An 18,944-nucleotide genomic window follows, 5' to 3' on the forward strand; every position below is an offset into this window, starting at 1 on the left:
GTTGATAATGCTGACCTCTCTTTTGCCGCATCGGTCATGGCAATCTGCCAGTAGCCAGACATTAAGTAAAATGTGCTGAGGAAGCAGGCAGCTCCTAGCTGATCTATGAGCTCATCAGCTCAGGAGATGGGGTGCGCTTCAGTCTAAGTGAATACACTGAGTCCACGGTAGTCCATGCAGAATCTAAGTTCAGGAGTGGCACTTGGGGCAGTAGTCTTTGGAACCAAGACCACTGGGCTGGACCAAGGACTGCTGGAGAATTCTATCACCCCTAATGCTAGCATCTTGGAAACCTCATCATTGATACTGGCTCTAACCTTGTCAGTCACCCTGTAGCTCTTATGCTTCACTAGTGGACTGTCCCCAGTGTCCACATCATGTGTACACAAATCAGTGACCCCTGGGGTTTAGGAAAACAGAGAGACAAACTGTTCCAGCAACTGGTGACAATCCCTCTGCTGTTCCACGGTCAGTGTTGGGGAGAGGTTCACACCATCTACGGACCCATCTTTGTCTTGTGCAGACGGGAGATCAGGAAGAGGTTCACTCTCCTGCTCATTCTCATCATCTGTTGCCAATTCAGGGTCAGTTCCGAGCTCTCAAAGTGTGGTTTGAGGTGGTTCACATGTAGGACCCTTAAAGGGTTCCTGGGAATCTGCAAGTTCACCAGATAGGTGACCTCACTCTTGTGCTCTTCCACCTCAAAAGGCCCAGTCCGCTTTTTCTGGAGAGTACGAGGCTCCACTGGAGCCATGACCCACACTTTCTGGCCAGACTGAAATTCAACCAGAGTGGAATTCTGGTCGTACCACCATTCCATGTCCTCCTGGCTGGCTTCTAGGTTCACCCAAGTGAGTTTCCTGAAGCAGCGGGCAGTCTGGTTCCCAAAGACCAGCATGCAGCTGAATACATCCTGGGGGACCTACTGGGAGCTTTCTCCAAGCCCTCCTTCACTAGACTCAGAAGTCCTCTCACAGGGTGCCTATACAGCAGCAGCTCAAAGGGGCTAAAACCAAGTCCCTTCTGCGGTACCTCCCTGTATGCAAAGAAAAGGCCTGGCAAGAGGATGTCCCACTTACGCTTCATGGGTTGTGACAGACCCATAAACATGCCATCAGGGCATGGTTGAACCTTTTAACTAACCCATTTCCTTGGGGGTGGTAAGGAGTGATGAACTTGTAGGTTACCCCACACTCCTTCACATAGGTAGATATGAAGTTGGTACCTCAGTCAGATACCACCTCCTTGGGGAACCCTATGCAGACAAAAATCCCCACCAATGCCTGGCCATCCACGGGGGCTGTCTTCGATCCTTTGACCTTGGAGGGATGGCCTCCGGGTACTGGATGACATAGTCCATCAATACCAAGATAAACTTGTTGCCCATGGCTGTCTTGGGGTCCAGAGGCCCCACAATGTCAATTCCCACCCTCTCAAAAGGGGTGCTGATAACAGGGAATGGTTGAAGGGGAGCCTTGCATCTCCCCTGACTCTTGGCTCTTGCCTGGAAAGTCTGGCAAGACCTACAATAGGTGTCAGAGTGCCTGCACATTTGGGGCCACTAAAAGTGGATGACAATCCTCTCAAACGTTTTGTCCTCCTGCCCCAAATGTCCTGTCAAAAACACATCATGAGCCAATCCCAGTGGGAAGGGTCTGAAGAGCTCGGGTACCACCAGCACAGAGGCTGCCCCAGGCTCAGCAACCTAAGGCTCCCTATACAGGAGGCCAACCTCCCAGTAAATCCAGTGTGATCCAGACTCCTTCCCAGATGCCTGATCTGCAGCCTGTCGCCGCTGATCCTCAAGAGAAGGGCATGACTTCTGCGCCTCGCAGAACTCCTCCCTGGTGGGACCCCATTCCTACTGCTAATGGGTCAGCTTAGACACATCTCCTAGTTCAGCCACTTGTTGCCATGTAGGCTCTGGGGAATCCCCCTCAGGTTCAGCCTCCTCCCCGACCGTGGGAAATTCTGGGGCAGGTTTCCCACACCCCTTGCACTTCCTCTTCCTGGCAGGCACCTGGGCCATTCTTTCAGGCCCCAGGGCCTCCTTATTACCCTGACTGGCTGCCATAGACCAGGTGGTCATACAGGCCCACCCAGGCAGACCCAATACCTCCAAGTGTGACCGGTATTCCACCTCACTCCAAGGGGAATTCTCCAGGTCATTACCTAGCAGACAATCAACAGGCATGGTTAGACTCACAGCTACCCTCAAGGAACCTGTGAACCCCCCACCCATTCAAAGGGAACCTGCGCCACCTTACACAGGTGGTCTGAGTTGTCTACAGCAACTACTTGGTGAAGCACATTAGGGACAACCTGCTCTTCAGACACCAGGTGACACCTGACAGTAGTCACACTGGCTCCAGTGTCTCTCAGAGCCTCCACCCTCTGTCCATTGATGGTCACCCACTGCCTATACTTTTTAGTGTTCTAAGGCACAAGGGTCCTCTGGACCATCTCACTATTTCCTAGTGAGACAAGGGTCATCTCAGCTATCCCCATTCTTCTCTTGGAACCAATTCTTCCCTAAGCGTTACACTGGCCAAACCCTGTGGCTGTGCACCAGTAGGTACCAGTGTCCCCTTGGGACACTTGGGATGCCCCCCCGTGACCTTCTTGATCACATGCAAAGCACTTACGGGGACCCCTCTCTACAGGCTTCCCTGTAGAGATCTATGGCTTCTTCTCACCTGGGGACTGGGAATCCTTACCATGGAAACAAGGTTGGGGCCCTTTAGAGAACTCCCTCTGTTTACCCTACCCCCCCCACTTCTTCTGATGGAGACCCTGCCCACCCTTGGCAAAGTCTCCCCAATACCTCTTTTGGACCCTGGTGCTCTCCCACCGGTCGACTTCACAGGCAAGCTTCCTTGGGTCAGTCAGCTCGCTGTCAAATAGGTGCTGGCGCAGCTCTGTAAAACAATCCAATACAAGTGCTCCCATGCAATCAAATTGTACAGCCTCTCATAAGTTGTTACCATGCTACCCTTTACCCATCCATCCAGTGCCCGGCAAAACAAATCAACACATTCCAACCAAGTTTGAAAATCACCCTTTTTGTAAGACCGGAATCTTTCCTTGTACTGCTGTGGATTGAGACCATATCTAGTCAGCAGGGCTTCCTTCATGGTAGAGTAGGTGAGCCCCTGAAGATCCCCTAGGGCCGTCAAGGTGTCCCTCCATTCTACCTCAAAGTGCTTCCACAGATCTATCTCCAGTGTAATTCAGGGACTAGGTTCATGTGAAGTGCTGACTCATACCCCTTAAACCACAAGTGTGTGCCATCCTATAATCCTTTATCAGATCTTTGTGAATGTGCACTCTCTTCTCAGGCTGCACTGGGGAACTGCTGCCACCATTTGTGCTATACCTGCCCTCCAGATCCAGCTCCTTTAAGCTCAGCTCATGAGCTAACATTGTTCTCTCTTCCATGACCAGTGACACTTTCTTTGCCTCTCTATCCAGTTTGAGCAATTCCAGCTTGAGCTTCTCAAGCTCCAAATGATGCTTTCTCTCTGCTTGTCCATCCTTCAGTTCCTCTGTGGTCAGATATTTAGAAGAAACACTGCTGCCTCCCACCAGGCAGGTCCAGGTTATCCACCAAATCACCAAGCATGCACTACACCTCCTCATCCACAGCCATATTCTCCTCTGTTGTGTGCCCCTCAGCCTCTTTTGCTACCAACCAGGCCCTCAGTGCCTTTTGTAGCTCATCCTTCTTGGTGGAGCTTTTGATTGGGCATTGGAACTCCTTGCAGAATTACTTGAGCTGGGCCACTGTGTAATCCTCCAATTTCTCCAGCTCAAACACCACTTGCAACAACTGCTGATGGCTCATGAGACATGTTTGTGAACAAGGTTCAAAAAGGTGCAAAGTCTCAAAAGTCAGAGAGATTCCAAAAAGGACAAAAAAAGCAAAAGAAATCCAAGAAAATAAAACAGTATGTGGTTGTGTGATGGTCTGCGATAAAACAGTAGCGTACACCAATCACTATATGCCAAGTACAAATACCAGTCCTATCCTCTCTAGTTGGCAGTCAGTTTACACCCTGTCCAAGTAGGGACCCTCACTCTTGTCAGGGTAAGGGAAATACACAGCTTAGATCAATCAATCAATCAATCAATCAGTGTATTTGTAAAGTGCCGCTATACACCCGTTAGGATCTCAAGGCGCTGGGGGAGAGAAGTAAGTGAAGGTCAGAGGGGATCAGGTGAAGAGCCAAGTTTTGAGGTCCTTTCTGAATTGTGATAGAGTGGGAGATCTTCTGAGGTGGATAAGGAGGGAGTTCCAGGCCATGGTGTCGTGGTCAGAGAAGGACGTGTGGGATGGTGGTGAGGGCGAGGTCGGTGGAGCGGAGTTGCCTGGTGGGGGGCGTGTAGAAGTGGAGTCTTTGGTTGAGGTAGTCCGGTCCCGCATTGTGGAGGGCTTTGTATGCGTGAATGAGAAGTTTGAATGTAATTCTCTTGTCTATTGGGAGCCAGTGCAGGTCTCTCAGTAGGGCGGAAGTGTGGCTGTGTTTGGGGGCGTTCTTTATGAGACGGGCGGAGGCGTTCTGGATGCATTGTAGCCTTTTGTGTATTGCTGTAGTCCAAGCAGCTGCTGACGAGGGCCTGGGTGACTGTTGTTTTGGATTCAGTTGGCATCCATTTGAAGATCTTCTGGAGCATGCGCATGATGTTGAAACAGGCGGAGGATACTGCACTGACTTGACGGTCCATTGAGAGTGCTGAGTCCAGGATGAATCCAAGGTTGCGGGCGTGGTCGGTGGGGCCAGAGCGCTTCTAAGGAAAGTGGGCCACCAGGAGATGTCCAAGGCTGAGGGGTTGTTGTCGATGACAAGGACTTCTGTTTTTTCGGTATTTAGCTGGAGGCAGCTCTCCTTCATCCATGCTGCCACTGCCCTCATTCTGTTGTGGAAGTTGGCTTTGGCTGTGAGCGGGTTGTAGGTGAGGGAGATGATTAGTTGAGTGTCGTCTGCGTATGAAACAATGTTGAGTGCGTGGTGTCTGCCTATCGTGGCTAGGGGGGGTCATGTAGAGGTTGAAGAGAGTGGGGCTCAGCGAGGAGCCTCGCGGGATGCCGTAGATGATCTTGGTGGGCTCTGAGTAGAAAGGGGGAGACAGACTTTTTGGGTTCTGTCGGAGAGGAAAGACGTGATCCATTCTAGTTCCCTGTCTCGGATGCCGGCGTCATGGAGACAAATCCGTAGAGTGCAGTGGGAGATGGTGTCGAAGGCGGTGGACAGGTCGAGGAGGATGAGAGCTGCGGTCTCACCCCTGTTTAGGTAGATGCGAATGTCATCTGTAGCGGTGAGGAAGCGGTCTTGATGCTATGGTTGGTCTGGAAGCCAAACTGAGAGGGGTCAAGGATGTTGTAGAGTTCGATGTGTTTGGTGAGTTGTCTGTTGACAGCCTTTTCGATGACCTTGGCTGGGAAGGGAAGTAGAGAGATGGGCCGTGAATTCTTGAGGTCGTCTGGGATTGGTTTCTTCAGTAAGGGCTTGATTTCAGCGTGTTCCCAGATTTCTGGGAAGGTGGCAGTTTCGAAGGAGCGGTTGATGATGTGCCGGAGCTTGGGTGCGATAGTGCTACATGCTTTGTTGAAGATGTGGTGGGGGCAGGGATCGGAGGGAGAGCCAGAGTGGATGGAGTTCATGATGTTGAAGGTTTCCTCGTCAGAGATGTTGGCCCAGCAGAGTAGGTGGTGGGGGTTTGGAGGAGCTTTGGTGGAGGCTATGATGGTATTGGGCGTGGGATGGTCCTGGTTCGGAAAACTATTGTAGATGTCTGCTATCTTGCGGTGGATAGTTCTGCTATCTTGCGGCGGGGAGGTTGTTGTGAGGGAAGGATGTCCGTGGAGTTTTTTCTGGGGTTGGTCAGTTCACTGACGATCTTTAAGAGTTCTTTGCTGTTGTGTGCGTTGTTGTTGATGCGTTCCTGGAAGGCATTTCTCTTGGTGGTCCTGATGAGTTGGTGGTGTGAGTTTAAGGCTTTTTTGAAGATTTTGTGGTTGGTGGGGGTCTTGTCGGTGCGCAATTTCCTTTCTAGGCATCTGAAGTTCGGGTTGAACTCCTTGAGGGCTGGGGTGAACCAGTTGGCTCTCATTGATAAGCGTCTGTTGGAGGGTTTATTGATGGGGGCTAAGGTGTTGGGGCAGTCTGAGATCCAGTTGATGAGGTCCTGGGCAGCTGTGTTAGTGTCAATGTTGTCTAGGTGGGTGAATTGTTGAGCCTGGTGTGTAGTAAATCAAATATGCTAATCAGGGATGGCCAATCTTAATCACAAATTATACACAGACCACTTGCACTGGTCAGCAGTGGTAAAGTGCCCAGAGTACCAAAAACCAGCAAAAACGAAGTGCAGCACACAGTCAAACATACAGGAAGCAGAGGCAAAAAGACTCGGGAAACCACACCAAGTATGCCAGGTCTAACAACATTTATGTCAAATACAGGTGCCTGCAGACTCTATGGAAACTTTAAGGACTGGTCACACTAATATTCTGCACAGTTCAGAGCAGTAGCCACACTTAGTGGGTCTAACTCAATATAAACAATCCCAATAACCACAGGTCCTCGGATGTCTGGAAAGGCTCTAGAGGAAGAACAGACAGTAGTAGAGAGTAGACAAGATAAAACGAGACGCTTGAATGGTGATTGAAAACGTTAAAGAAGAAATGCATACACAGGAAATCTCTGAGAAATACTTGCTCTCGAATTGCAGCAGAGAGACAGCAGACCCTCTCTTGAGTATGGATCATATGTTCTCATGCAATACTCTAGGCATTGGTCTCTATATCAATCAAAAACTCAATCACTCAAGGGGTCCAGCAGTGAGCTATGCAGTTGGAAGGGAAAAAAAATTGCATAAGGAAATAGGTAAATACATGAATCAAATAGATGAAGAAACTTCTGCTAACAAACTATTAAAATTAACACTACATGAGGTTACCAAGACAAACAAAATACTCAAAGGGTGCATGATGAGCAATTCAAACAATTAAATAAAAGGTGGAGGAATTTTCTAAAAAAATTTAGACTTGGTAGTTAAAACAATAACCCAACAGAGGAATGGTTTTAGAATCTTGAATCTGAGGTTTGCTTAAGACTCAAGAAACAAAACAATATGGTGAAGTAAGTTGAGTGTAAAAACCAAGAGATAGAGACCAGATCTTGAAAGAATAATCCCCGCCTAGGTGACATTCTGAAAGGGTTAGAGAAACAAGCTGATAATGGTTTCCTTGTTAAATGATTTGCTTAATTGTTATAGAGAGAACACTAGAACAGGACGGGAATACCTACTTGGAGCTCTTATCAATGGCCAGGGCACTCCAAGTTCCGTTCTTGTCCTCAAACACTGAAGCCCAGTCAAGATCCATCACTGCTTTTTCAAGATTATATACTGAAGGAAATAATACTTAACACAGCACATGAAAAGAGAAAAATTCAAGCAGGTACTGTATATTGTTTCTCAATATTTCTGGATTTCTCTTATTCTACAGCAAATCTTTTGAGAGAAATTAGATCCTTGCTGCATCAACTGAAAAAATAAGCATTCAGACATCTATTGTGGTTTTGCCTTATATACAAATAGCCTGCCAGAGTACATGTTTTACACAAACCTAAGAAAGTGCATAACTTATGTCAGAAATACAAAAAAAGGATGAGTTGGTTCTGATTTTGACTAAGCACAGTTTTGAAAAGATTCTAATGTGGATAATTAAATGGCGGATTAGGTCAAACACATTGCCAAAGGCAGAACAGGAGTTCCACTTGTCAGAATACTATCATCTGCCTTCAATAAAACTCAAAAGGTGGGGAAGGTTGGGAAGCTGGGTCAGATGAAATCTCTGAGAAGATCAGGCTCACTGTGTGATAGGGAAGGGTTGGAAAGAGGTGGGATGGACAGGGAAAATTCAAGGAGAAAATATTTATTGAACTAATTAAGGGGGAAAAGAAATCAAACATGTTGGAAGTGGTTAATATATAAACGTCAGCCTGAATAATGCTTGAAAAGCGTATGCTGTATTTTCTTATCTATGTGATATTCAAGCACAAATTATATTTATCAAAGAAAGGCATGCTGCTTAGATTAATGTATCTCGGATTAATTGAAAACAAGGTCTAACTGGTTCAATGAAATAGTAGTAACTTATTCCACTGCATCACACCAAAGGGACTGCTATAACTATTCAAAGCCCGGGGACCAGTCATATATTAAGTACAAGATTGACTCTAAAGGTGGATGGGCAGTCACATAGTTGCCTTGGTGTAATCAGACTGTAATCAGTCATGCACATTAGTTTCATAATATATTCTCAGGCTCTAAAAGAATTTAACATTGCTGTACCTCTGTATCTAAAACCATTATAATGGGTGGAGATTTTAATCTGACACTTAGGCAAAACGACCCTTCAGAAAAACCAATCGTCTAACAGAGAGAGAAATTACATGAGAAGCCATGGAGATAATGCAGGTTTATGAATTAAAGGATATGTCGAGGGAATTACAACCCACTGTGTAGCAGTATACCTATAGAGGCCCATGTCTAGCAACGTCGACCAGACTAAGGGCCTCATTATTAGTCTGGCGGTCTTCAGACCACCAGACACTCCTGGTGGCCCGACCGCCATATTACGACCCTGTTGGCCAGACCACCAGGGCGCTGCCGTCACCGCCAGGAATATGGTTCTCGATGGGGTAGCGGTGGTCTGAGTCAGGGCCAGCCACGGCGGTGCTGGATTCAGAGCATCCATGCTGATCATGAGTACTCTTTCCACCAGGCCTTTTCATGGCAGGTATCCTGCCATGAAAAGGCTGGTGGAAAGTCAGTGTTGGGGGCCACCGGGGGGGCCCTGCCCTGCCCATGCTTATGACATGGGCAGTGCAGGGGCCCTATGTCCAGCACCCTCGGAATGCAGACTGTCTGCTACAGCTGACAGTGTGTATGCCGAGGGTGCTGGGAGCACCCTCTGTGAGAAAGCATTGGCAATGGCTGCATGAGGCGCCGAGACCAATTCATCACACAGTTTCCACTGGGCTGACCGGTGGAAACCTCAGATTTCTGAGGTTTCTGCCAATCAGCCTAGAAGAAACCGTGTAATAGGGCCGGGGGGAGACCACCACCTTCATGTCAGTCTCCTCTCCATGGGGATTGCGGGCTGGCGGTCAGCCCACCAACCTCATAATGAGGCCCTAAGTTATTTTTTTAATTCCTAAAGACATGGAAGTATTTCAAATGTAAATGAGCGCTGACATTTTTGTTGCTCTTTGTATGTTAAAGCTAATGTTTGAGGGGAGGTGTTATGTTTCCGAGATAGCAAGACATGTGGAGCTGCCTGGCATGCTATTAGAAAATGGATTTCTGTGCAAGATTAAATTGAAAGGTATTTTAGGCAAAATGTCAACTCAATCTCAATACCAATAATTTGTGGTGGAGATAAAACAGAGTTTTTGGAGAATGTGTATATTAATACCAGTCAGAGAGAAAGAGATGGATGTATGAGTCTTCTTCAAAATACGATGAAACAAGATAAAACAAGAGGCTGATTGTTCAAAAAGAAGAAGGAGATCGGATTAAACTATGTGCAAGAATCATTAATACACACACACAATTCTCAACAAAGAGTATATGAGTAACATAATCAGGTGGCAAAGTTGTTAGCATGGTAAGCAAAATCCAAGTAGATGAAAAAGAAATTTCAAACTATTGAGGAGTTGGAGAACTGCTATCTGATTAGACATCCAGAATATGTGGTAAAATGTCTTCACATATACTATACCCAAACCTTTTAAATCGGATAACACCCGAAACAATGTAGTATTTACTGCTCTATTACACTTCTCAATAAGGATTATAAGATTTGTATGAAAGTATGGGCGTTACAATTGGCTAGTATAGTAGGTAGTTTAATAGGGCAGACAAAACTGGTTTTATATGACGGGAGACATGTTGCTGCACAGATATATTTTATAATTTCTTTCACAACAAAAGCAACCTTGCTTTATAGTTTTTCTGATGCATTTGACCTAGTCAATTGGAATTTTTATAGAGAAAGTAAGGAGAATGTACATACCTTATCAATCTATCATTGATTTATGCATGCTCATCCAAATCAAGAATACAAATAAAAATGAACAACACGCTAGGCAAACTATCAGTAGAGGTACAAGGCAGGGATGTCTTCTCCTGCCATTTCTATAGAACCACTGGCTACACACCTGCAAAATTATAGCACAATACAAGGTGTTTGCCAAATGTTGTCAAAAATAAGGTATGTACAGCTGATGCTAGATAAAGACACAGAAAACCTTGCCCAAACATTTAAATGAATTCTACATATTCATTGTTATGTGACTGTAAGATAAATCAATGAAAGCAGAACTGTTGCAGTTTGGTCATAATTATGATCAGTTTAAAAAAACACTTAACCCAATTTCAGTAAAAATTCATTCTGATACCTTAACATCAATACTCGCAATATTCTAAATGACCTATATGATTTAAACTATAACCCTCTATCTAGAAATAAATCTAGCCAATTACAAGGATGAGAAGAGATTCTCCTTAATTGGTCGAATTAGCTTGGTAAAAACAAGTGTTACTGCACTGTTTGTTTATTTTCCAAACCATCTCTTGCAGGGTAACAAAAATTATTTTGTAGAAGTCAAAACAATAATAAGTAAATTAATTTGGGCCCACAGATCAGTATGATTAATAGACACTAGCTATATCGAACTGTCTTAAATGGTGTATGGGGACTCCTGGATGTGAAAAGGTATTACATTGCTGCCTCACTAGGTTATCTGCAGTGTTTAATGCACTTAGGGGCATATTTATACTGTTTGCACTGAATTAGCGTCATTTTTTTTAAAACTCTAATGCGGTGCAAAACTAACTCCATATTTATACTTTGGTGCTAGACCCGTCTAGCGTCAAATTTATGGAGTTAAATTCATTTTCTGGAAGTGGAGACCTACATTGCCTTAATGAGATGCAAGGTAGTCGTTCCCGTGCACAAAATGACTCTATGGCCTTAACACCATATTTAGGGGCATATTTATACTCTGTTTGCACCGAATTAGTGTCATTTTTTTAAACTCTAATTCGGTGCAAAACTAACTCCAGATTTATACTTTGATGCTAGACCCGTCTAGCACCAAGGCCCTGATTTATACTTTTTTTGCGCCGCATTAACAACATTTTTTGACGCAGAAGTGGCTCAAACTTACAAAATATTGGCCCTTATTTATACTTTTTGCTGCAAAACTGCACTAACTCAGTTTTGCACAAAAAAATGTTTAGCACCGGCTTGCACCATTTTTGTGCACCAGCAGGGCACCATATTTAGGGAATATTACAAGCCGGTGCAAAAGGTAGGCTAGAGTTTTAAAAAAATGACTTTAGTCGGGTGGGGCTGGCAGTATAGAAGAAGAGGGTTTAGCACCCAAAAATGACTTTATGCAGGTTAGAGTAAAAAAAAATGACTCTAACCAGATTAGCATCATTTTATGGTGCTAAACCTACCATGCCACATGACTCCTGCCTTAGAAAAGGCAGGAGTCACGCCCACCACCCCAATGACCAGCACAGAGCACAAGGGTCCCCTGGGCATGGCCACTGCACCCTGTGCCATGTATGGGGGCCCATTTCAGGGCCCCCTACGGCACTTTCAAAAATAAAATGCAATCTTACCTGTACTTACCTGGGATGGGGTCCCCCATCCTCCGCAGTCCCTCTGGTGTGGGTGGGGGTGCCCCTGGGGCCTGGGGAGGGCATCTGTGGGCTTATTCCATGGTGTTCCACCATGGAAATAGTCCCACAGGTCCCCTAATGCCTGCCCTGACCCAGACTTAAAAAAATTGGGCAAAGCAAGCTTTGCCCCATTTTTGGACCCCTCCTCCCTACCTTGCACCATTTTTCGATGGGAGTATAAATATGGAGTTAAGGCCATAAAGTCATTTTTTGTACAGGAACGCCTACCTTGCATCTCATGAAGGCAAGGCAGCTTTCCACTTCCAAAAAATGACTTTAACTCCATAAATTTGGCGCCAGACGGGTCTAGCACCAAAGTATAAATATGGAGTTAGTTTTGCACCGAATTAGAGTTTAAAAAAATTACGGTAGTTCATTGCAAACAGAGTATAAATATGCCCCTTAGCGTCGAAAAATTATGCTAATCTGGTTAGAGTCATTTATTTTGACTCTCACCTGCCGGACGTCATTTTTTTTACGCTAGTCTACCCTGTGCACCGGCTTGTACCATTCCATAAATATGGTGCCCAGCAGGTGTTAAAACATGGTGTAAGCCGGTGCAATACTGCGTTAGTGCAGTTTTGCACCAAAAAGTATAAATAAGGCTCTTAGAGTCCAAGTTTTGGGGTCATAGTATTTTTGACGGTGCACCTGATCCAGAAGGCCTAAAGGGTTTTTTAATTATGTTTTTGCATGCTATCTTTTTCAAGAAGATCAAGCTAAAAATTATCCATTTATAAATTCATATATACAAATATGTCTCAAAGGTGTTGGAGTGCAAACATTATTATTAAAAATGTTGTCACTTAAATATAGTGTGAAATAACATAAATGAAAAGATTTACTTTAAATTATGTATTAATAAAAATGTGTAGCTGATATGGTGAATACCATAAACAATGTGTATAGATGTGAAAAATAATGACTAATGACAAGGTATTTGTTAAATAATAGCTAAATGTGCTTAACATGAATTAATATGAATACTAATGTAATTGAATTAAATGATTATTTGGTTCATATGTGAAACTAAAAGCTATATTAAATATGGGCCTACATAAAAAGGTCTATAGCTAATTCTACATTATAAAAGCTTGTGCAATGCTTTTCTATCTCAGAAGTTTCAAAGCTCAATGTCCATTGTTTATATATTGCTGACCTCACATAATGTTTCACGTGTTTTTGTGAAATAGATTTTCAGTATCCTGAGCAGCTTGTACACTGTGGAAAGGTTTTCTCATGTTGTAACATTTGTCTGTCTTTCTGGGATGAGACAATGTGTACCCAGGAACAATAGTCTTCAGTGCTCATGTATAACCTGCAACTATTGTATTCTACTGTGGAAACTGGTGACTGCAGTGAGAGACGATGAGCCAATTGGGAATGCAGAAAATGAAGGAAAGATAGTTGTGAAAAGTGGAATAATTTTAATTGGTTCTGACCTAAACCACCCCATAGTCTGACCAATGGCATTCTAGTTAGTTGCTTTCTAGGACTAATATAGCAAAGGTTTGGGTGATGTAGGAGAGATTCCATTTAACGTCTATGATTCTGACAGTTCAGATGCATTAAGGCCAAATTATACTGAACCGTTCCCTATCATTGCCCACTGAAGAAGACCAGAAGATGCCCTACTGATGATGACGTTGCTGCTTGCTGATCCATTTAGGAGAGATATAACCAAATGTGCATTTTTGTTTCTTGCATATTTGCATGTGTTCTCTGTTTAGAAAACCCAAACGCTATTTTTGGTTAGCGCCATAGTCATATATTTTCCAAATTCATTTTTGTCCTCTTTTCCTTTTGCATGAAGCCCAACATGCTTATCGAATCAGAGTAATAGTTAAGGATGCCAAAATCCAAATTTGACTGTTCCATATAATTGGTTTGTAAATAATTCTTCTGTGATAACTAAATGTATCCTGTGTCTATCCTTCATTTGTTATTGTTGTTATTCTGCATGGTGGTTCAAGACTGTTTGATGAAAATTATTTTGTCTTTAGAAGATTTGGTCAGTGTGTGCTATTCTTGTATTTTTACCACTTGGTTTTGCGTTTGATTTACGTGATTCTAGCATTGTTAATCTAAAGGACAGTAAACGTTTGAACTTTATTAAACTGGTGTGGTGATTCAAGAGCTCATAGGTTATGGTTCGTATAAATTACTGACTCCAAATTGAAATTGATGTTTATTGATTTGATATTGTTAATGCTGTTTGTTAGGACGTTATCACACTCCTATCTGAGTCCAAAGATTTGTGTTGACCTCTAAGGGTAATTGATAGTTACCCTATATGTGTCACCTTATAAATAAATTATCAAAAGAAATAGAAGATTGGACACGCCCACAAAGATATTCATTATTCCATCTTTTCACAAATTCTCTCTCGTTTGGAATGATTCTAATATTAATGTCGAAATACGAGAAGCCAGTGAGATTTCGAAAACTAGTAGTATCATGCTTCTGGGGAACATAATGGAAGGAAATGTGGTAAAATAGCTTTCTCAACTCAACAAACAATTCAAATTAACGTTTTTTTAAACATGTACAACTTAGGGAGTGGATAAGAGTTAATAATCAAATTTTTCTTCTATTATATGTATGTTTAAAGGGCGTCCTGCGAGAAATTAGTGATAAAGAGTAAATTTTATAAAAAATACAAAGTATTGGAAGAGGAATTCGAACCATATGAGGAAATTCAAGACAAAATGGTCAGCAGCCATTGTAGTATTAATAAATGAAGAGGTTGTTCATTCCTGTGGAAAAATTTGCACACTTATAACATTGTTGCGGTTTTATTATACACCACAGAAAATTAGAAAATGGTCCCCAGAGGTGACTGCAAAGTGTCCAAGATGTGATCGAATTGATATATGGGAATACTTTTTGGTGGATTTTACAAAAACAACAGGCTGTGTGAATGTTGGTGCAGAATCACGTAACAGCAGAATCACGTAACAATATGTACAGCATAGTGGATTGGAAGAAAGACTGCACTTAGGGTGGCATGGCTCTTAGGTAGAACAAACATGGAACTTTAGGAATAATATAGTCCTTATTGCAATGTTGCTTGTTCAGAAGCTGATAACTGCGCTTTGAAAGCATGTAAGCTCACCTGTAACTTTGCAACAGCGATCATCAATTAAACATTTAATATACTGGGAAAAACATATTAGAAAAAAGCGGGCAAACTTTTGGAGGCCGTTCATGGACACTGTTATTGATTGGTGAATGTATCATGTCTTGTTTGCTTTTGAAGAAGAGATAATGTGTTTATTTTTTTCTTTTATAATTTGTTAGCGTCTTTTCCCCTGAAAATAATATAAAAGGAAATCATCCTTTGCTTCTTTATTTCTTTCAACAGCTGTGAAGACGACTGCCAATTTCCAGCAAAATCCTGCCCATATGGAAAACTGGTGTGCGCTAAATATTTCCGTTGCCCAAAGGAGAGAAGGTTGGGTTCAATGTTACCACAAAAGTAGGGAAACCCTCTAATCAAGCATAATTGTTTGTATCTACACCAAAGAGCATGTCATATTGTCAAGAGGCAGCCAGTGATTTTGGGACCTTCAGCGACCTTGAGGCCTTCACCTTTACAATCAGGCGTGCAAATGACAAACAACTGTTTTCAAACATCTTTACAACTACGGGACCTTTCCGGAGCATAAGGCATTGATCATTTTTTTCGGACTCAAAAATATATGAGAAGAGCCTGTGTGGACCACTACTGAGAGGAAAAAATGAGTACATGAGCAGAAACCTATGAGTGATGTCCAAGATGATGATACAACCTTTACATGTATTTGTGTTACCCTTGCATGAATACATAAACAACTGTAAAACGTTCGTTTCAAAGATTCATTTGCAGAGAGTCTGAAGATTTCTCAGCAATAAATAGTTACATTTGATTTGTACATTACAGCTTCATTTGCATATACGTTTTCCCTCATGTCATATGTGTGAGTGTGTAGATGGGAAAATAAATCCAGGAGCTATGTAAGAAGCCCAAAGGTCTGCATGGCGTTCATAGGATTTCTAACATGCTAATTTCTCCTGCTGATGTTGACTGTAAGGAAACGTTCAACTTGTGGACCACAAACACACTATAAATGTGGAATATTAAGACACATTACTTTCTGTCTTTAGGATGGCTGATATGATTCAAGCAACTGCGGCGTTTGAACTGGCTGATGGTGGATAACAGCTATCATTGATTTGCACTTTTCATTAATATTTAGATTTATGAGCTAAATAAAGAGAAATTGCCTTCACCTCTGAGCAGTGCTTACTATTGGTTGAATAATCTATAAACTTACTATATGGCACATGTTGATCGGGTTGGCGCGTCGACCATTTAGGTTTTAAGAACACCCGCAAATAATTCCTGAAGCACATTTACATATTTTCAGTGGAGATTCCTTGCATATTGTGGATCATTCTGAAAACCTGCCTGGATTTTAATATTCAGCGGTTCCACGAGTGTAGCCATACAAGTGTATAGTTCTCATTGAATAGACACGTATGTCACAGCACTGAATTCCTTGAGAATTATCTTGTATCTCTATTTTGTTAATAATAAAAAATATTTCCAAATTAAATTACCATCTTATGAAAACGCTCTAGAGTCAGTTAATTAGGAGGAGTCTGACTCTGAGATACTTTGGTTTTGCAGGCGTTTAGGACCAATGCTCAGATGGATGCTGTAAAATGCAAAATGATTGATTGTGGGTGCATTCCAAGTTAACATAGTATCAGCTTCACATTTTGGTTTAGGGGATATTGAAAGATGTGCAGTTTATTTAAAATTATAGAGACGCTGCAAACATAGCCCTCATTACAGAAGAAAATTGGTTTTGGGGTGAATCATACTGCGAATAATTCTTTTTGAGAAACCTGAGTACATTTTTTTCCGTAAACCAATATGAATCTAAGTTTAACTAGAAATGGCCAGAGGAACTACAATTAAATGGTTGAGCCTCTCTTTGCCCTATGAAGTAGAGTCCTGGGTTGTTTGTTACAGCTTTTTCAATTAATTCACAGACAGAACACCTGGTAAAAGCTGTCAGTTCGATATTACATGCTTAACATGAAACCGTTTCAGAAACTAACTGACTTTTGTCTAGTGGCCCAAGTCCCTGTTATTTCCCTATGAATAACAGTAATTCCACCCTAGTGAGAGTCGCAACATCCATGCAAGCACCTGTCACTGTGACCCTGCATCCAGCAACACCACTGGTTTCAGGAACCCGAAATTCAAACCCCATCACTAGTTCTGAAAGTTTGGTGCTTGTTCCCTTTGAATTCCAGACTCAGTTTTAATCTGGTATTCAGAACTTTCAAAGCCACCCACCCCAATCAAGCTGAATGCAGTAGCGGCTGGTACTTGAAGAATGAGGGGTGGGCAAGCAGGTGGACCACAGAAATACTCACCTGTCCAAATGTACATTCACCCACATCCCCTTGCATTCACAAGCGTGAAACATACACCCATCATTCACAGGCACAACCACGCACCCATTCACAGCACTCATTCACAAATACATCCATTCAAAGCACACATTCACAAATACACATACATCTATACATACACACACACATGCACGCACACTCATCAAACATTACAACAGTAATAACTTACCAGTGTTAGCGCATCTGACCTTATTTGTCCTTTTATCTTTAATTCATAAGGGGACGTGTTAGAGGTTCGATAGACCTATTGACTGCGCTTAGAGTAATTCCCACCATCAGACCTAATTTCAATACCAATCAATAACTAGATCAATCAATAGACTCAATAAGCTTGGGAGTCAGTAATTTCCAATGACCCCTTTGGCCATGGATAACCACACCTTTATGTAAAAGTTAGGATGTTTATTTCCCTATATTAACAATGCTAATATCACATAACTTAGGGCCAGATGTAGCAAAGGGTTTTTCCCATTCTGTGTCAATGGGAAAATGTGTTTGTACATATGGCCCTCAATCTCAAAATCAAATGAGAAACACACAGAAACAATACAGGTTGACCAAATCTCCAAAGAATCTCAATGTAATCAAAGCATGGGTGGTTGTGCACTCTAGAATCACAGTACAAATCAATAGCAAGGATAACTGAGCAATAGAAATAGCATACATTTAGATTCAGCAAAGAAATGACGTCAACTGTTGTTAATAATTAGCAAACATCTTCTGTGAGCCTCCTAGCTAACCTTCTGATTAGAATAGCATGTGTGGGCTTCATGCAAAACAATTTAGTCAACACAAATTTGGAAAAACATCTGGCTATGGCTCTATCAAAATTGCGGTTGGTACCTAGAAACAAAAGACAAATTACATCAAGAACAATAACATTTCATTATACCTTGCCTCAGTATGGATCAGCAAGCTGCGACTGTCTTCATCAACTGGACATCTGTTCGGTCAACATCAGCATTGGGACTTAGCAAAAAAGTTCAAGATAGGATTCTCTCTAAGTAAAGAATCAAGGAGAGTACACCTCATCGGTGAAGAAAGGAAAACAGGAAAATGTCTCTCAAGGAACGGGGATAATCGGAATGGCACTTCTCAGTAAAGGGTTAAGAAAAGAGAGCTCCTTCCTCTGTGCAGTCGGGCTAAGTAAAAGTTCTCTATGACTTCATGTTGCTATTGGTCCAAGATTCATATGTTTACATTTAGTCCAAAGAAAGTAGAACCTCAAATCTAAGATATAACTATACTGTCTTTTACATATCGATGATTGGCTCCTCTTCTCCTGTTCCCATCGTCGGGCTTATCAGTTAACAATTTTGTATCTCTCTGTCCTCCAGTCAGTGCATCAATTGTTAGCTCCTGGGAACATCCCTTTCACACAATTTAAACTCTACAATGCATCGATAGCTGTATACAGCGTATTCTAGCAAGCAGTTCTCATGTGAAAGGAAATCATTTAAAAGCATTTGGTCAACACGGTGGAAAAATACAAATATCCATTTCTGTAGGCAACCATTTTATGTAGTTTATTTGAGCAGTACAATTTAACATGAGGCTGTGCAACTAGGCCCAAAACCTCGCTAATTTAAGGCCTACAGTTATTAAAGCAAATGAAATGCATAATATGTGATCATTAATATAACATACTACTACATTAATCTACACATGAACACATTTCATATTAATAACCAATTAATAAGGACACTTTGTGCTTA

General features: G+C 42.5%; 1 protein-coding gene across 1 annotated transcript in view; it reads left to right on the forward strand.

Moving 5' to 3' along the window:
• The window catches only part of VEGFD (vascular endothelial growth factor D), a 615,378-nt gene extending 599,340 nt beyond the window's left edge, over nt 1–16,038 (forward strand). Inside the window, exon 7 of the mRNA XM_069204943.1 lies at nt 15,125–16,038. Coding sequence (XP_069061044.1) covers nt 15,125–15,242 — 118 coding nt within the window. The 3' untranslated portion in view covers nt 15,243–16,038. The remainder of the gene's footprint in view (nt 1–15,124) is intronic.
• Nucleotides 16,039–18,944: the final 2,906 nt, after the last annotated feature.

This window comes from Pleurodeles waltl, chromosome 8 (assembly GCF_031143425.1).
Source record: "Pleurodeles waltl isolate 20211129_DDA chromosome 8, aPleWal1.hap1.20221129, whole genome shotgun sequence".
Taxonomy (NCBI): Eukaryota; Metazoa; Chordata; class Amphibia; order Caudata; family Salamandridae; genus Pleurodeles; species Pleurodeles waltl.